This window comes from Sipha flava, unplaced genomic scaffold (assembly GCF_003268045.1).
Source record: "Sipha flava isolate LNK unplaced genomic scaffold, YSA_version1 17857_pilon_pilon, whole genome shotgun sequence".
Classification (NCBI taxonomy): Eukaryota; Metazoa; Arthropoda; class Insecta; order Hemiptera; family Aphididae; genus Sipha; species Sipha flava.
In genome coordinates, this window is record NW_020272115.1 from 1 (window position 1) to 2,692 (window position 2,692).

At 25.1% G+C, this 2,692-nt stretch overlaps 1 protein-coding gene across 1 annotated transcript; it reads right to left on the reverse strand.

Annotated features, from left to right (window-relative positions):
* Nucleotides 1-21: 21 nt before the first annotated feature.
* LOC112680597 lies at nt 22-1,039 on the reverse strand (the record flags this gene model as incomplete). Its single annotated transcript, XM_025550748.1, has 3 exons — nt 991-1,039; nt 241-439; nt 22-127 (listed from the first exon to the last, which is right to left on the reverse strand). Coding segments are annotated over exons 1-3 (354 nt in total), but the record flags the coding sequence as incomplete, so codon positions are not given.
* Between the last annotated feature and the right edge of the window lie 1,653 nt (nt 1,040-2,692).

Consider the following 2,692-nt stretch of genomic DNA (forward strand, 5'->3'; position numbering starts at 1 on the left):
GTTTTCAGATCCAATAACAACAGTCAATGATCCATACAATCTAGGAACTTGATTAGCTAAACACACAGTTTGTGATCTTGAACCCATGTTCATAATTAATGTATAGTTCTCATTTCCAGATAGATATCTTTAACAAAATTATTACATTTTTTTAATTAATACAACATAATCCGTCTACCAAATGATATGTAATATTTCATTGTTAACCTATTTGCTTTTATTTTGCTATTAATTGTTTACCTGATCAGTACATAAACTTGGTCGAAGACGTAAGTTGCCAAACCTCCTTTTTTTAATGTATCAGTGTGACGTAGTTTCGAGACTGATTTGAAAAAATTTAAATTACTTTTAGGGTCATTATATTCGTCTTCTACGTTTTTCGTGACATAACTCGGGTATACGTCAATCCATGGTTTATTCTTATCACTATTAGGAAAACCTAAAATATAATGTATAATATAAGCAGTATTCATATTTAATTTTTATTATTACTATGTATTAATATATTTGATTTTATTGATTAAAATTAAATTTTTTCAATGCAATTTTTAATATAATTCAATACAATAATGCAATCAATTTAGTGAGTTTTTTAATGCAATAACTTCACTGCTCAAGAGATCAGTAATCGAATGGCATTCGACGGGGAAAGACCAAGAGGAAGACCTAGGAAGCGATGGATGGATGGAATAAGGAAGGACTTAAAAGCGATTGAAGTGACGGACTGAGAAAATAGAGTCCAGAATCGTGATTATTGGAAAACGGTAAGGGTGGCTGCCAAAATTCTTAAAGAATTGTAAATCCAAGAGAGAGAAAGAGAGAAATATAGCTACTATTAATATAACAGGTGAATCATATTTACCATTACATTATACGTTGTAGTTCTTGGCATTTCTGTTATCCATTTTCTTATCTCATTATCAATTATTTTAGGGTTCAATGATTGTTTATACGACATTAACTTAAAATGTGTAGGTATTTCATCTTTACTCGAGTAATAGTTAAACAAAATATCGTTTGAGCTGTATGATTCGGTCATTATTATCCTAAGATAATGAATATAAGTGTAATAATAATTATAATCTTAAGTTATTTTTCACTGTTTTAATTGTTTAATAATTTGAGTACAACCAACAAATGAAATCAAAATAATTTCACGCTTATCATTGTTCAACATTTTAATTATAAGCCTTGTCAATGAATTTAGAGTTTAAAATCGACATATTTGGCAAAATAATAAAATTAAAATTAAAGTATAAAGTATTTAGGCATTTAGCTGATATTAGTTTTCTTCATTATCATGTTCTGATAAATTAATTTGTGTCATCTCAATTCAACTATAGTCAATTTACACCAAAATTGACCCAAAATATATACAAAATGTGTAATTTGCACCAAAATGTTTGAAATTTGATTGTAATCTACCCTAAAATAATGATATATAATTTGAACCACCCTCAGGTAGTAAGAAATAGGAATTGTTATTTACAATAAAATTAAAATCCATTATTTTTCGATAGTATCTAGATAGTACCAACATACAAATTGCTATACATCGGGATATAAGAAACTAATAACACAGAGCTTTAGGTTTTTGATTCTGAGCTGTTATTTAAATTACTTACACCGAGTTCTATAAAACACTTAAGTATTGATCTCAAAGCTACCTTATAATAATATTTAATAATGTATGATAATAGTTTAATAATTTCATTATTTTAGGCAAAAAAATATAATTTTAAAATACATAATGATTTTAAATTATTTGTATAAATTATAGATTTCGATAAACAATATCTACAATCCTTATATATCTTTATTTTAGTCTATATTTATAAAATAGCTGAACTTACGAGTATACATATATTGTTTTTAGTTTATATAAAATCTTATTATAATGAATATAAAAAAAAGTTAGCCAATTCAAAAAGTTATTTGTAAAATTAATAAAAACAAATGTGTTGCATTTTATGTATCACGGTTAAATTAAGATGGGATAATTTGGAAATAATAATTTTTAATTTAAATAAAATAAACATAGATACATATTTATTACCATGAAACGGGAAGACTAAACAGTTAGCTTAATATTTGATCAAAATAATAAAGTGATATATAAATATATATATAACGACAATACCACTTATAATTTGACGTCAAACGACAAAATATTAACAGATAAGGCAAAAAATCCAGAAAAATCATTATTGTCATTCGAGTCTGGTCTAAACATCGACGAGGATACCGAGGAATAATAGATTATAATATCGAATAATCGATTATCAATCAAAGTGATATTCATTTTGTTGCACATTACAAATTTTCGACTACCTGCAGCGGTGCAAATTATATATCTTTAATTTGATACAAATTACAAACTCTCCTTAATTCACAACAATACAACATTTGTTTTATTTATAATTATTATATTATTATAATGAATGTTATATTTAGTGTAATAATTTGTTAATTTAATGAAACAATGAAATTCTGTTCAATAAATAAAATGTTAAAATGGTAAGTGTTGCATTAAGAACTAAGAATTTAATTAATTGACTTAAGTATCGAATTTTAAAAAATTACTATCTTCCATCTATTAATAGATGGATAAAAAAATGTTTACCTCGTAAAATTATCTTTTTGTTTATACTCATTAAAAAGTTAATGCCAATCTTTAATCAAATCATACACA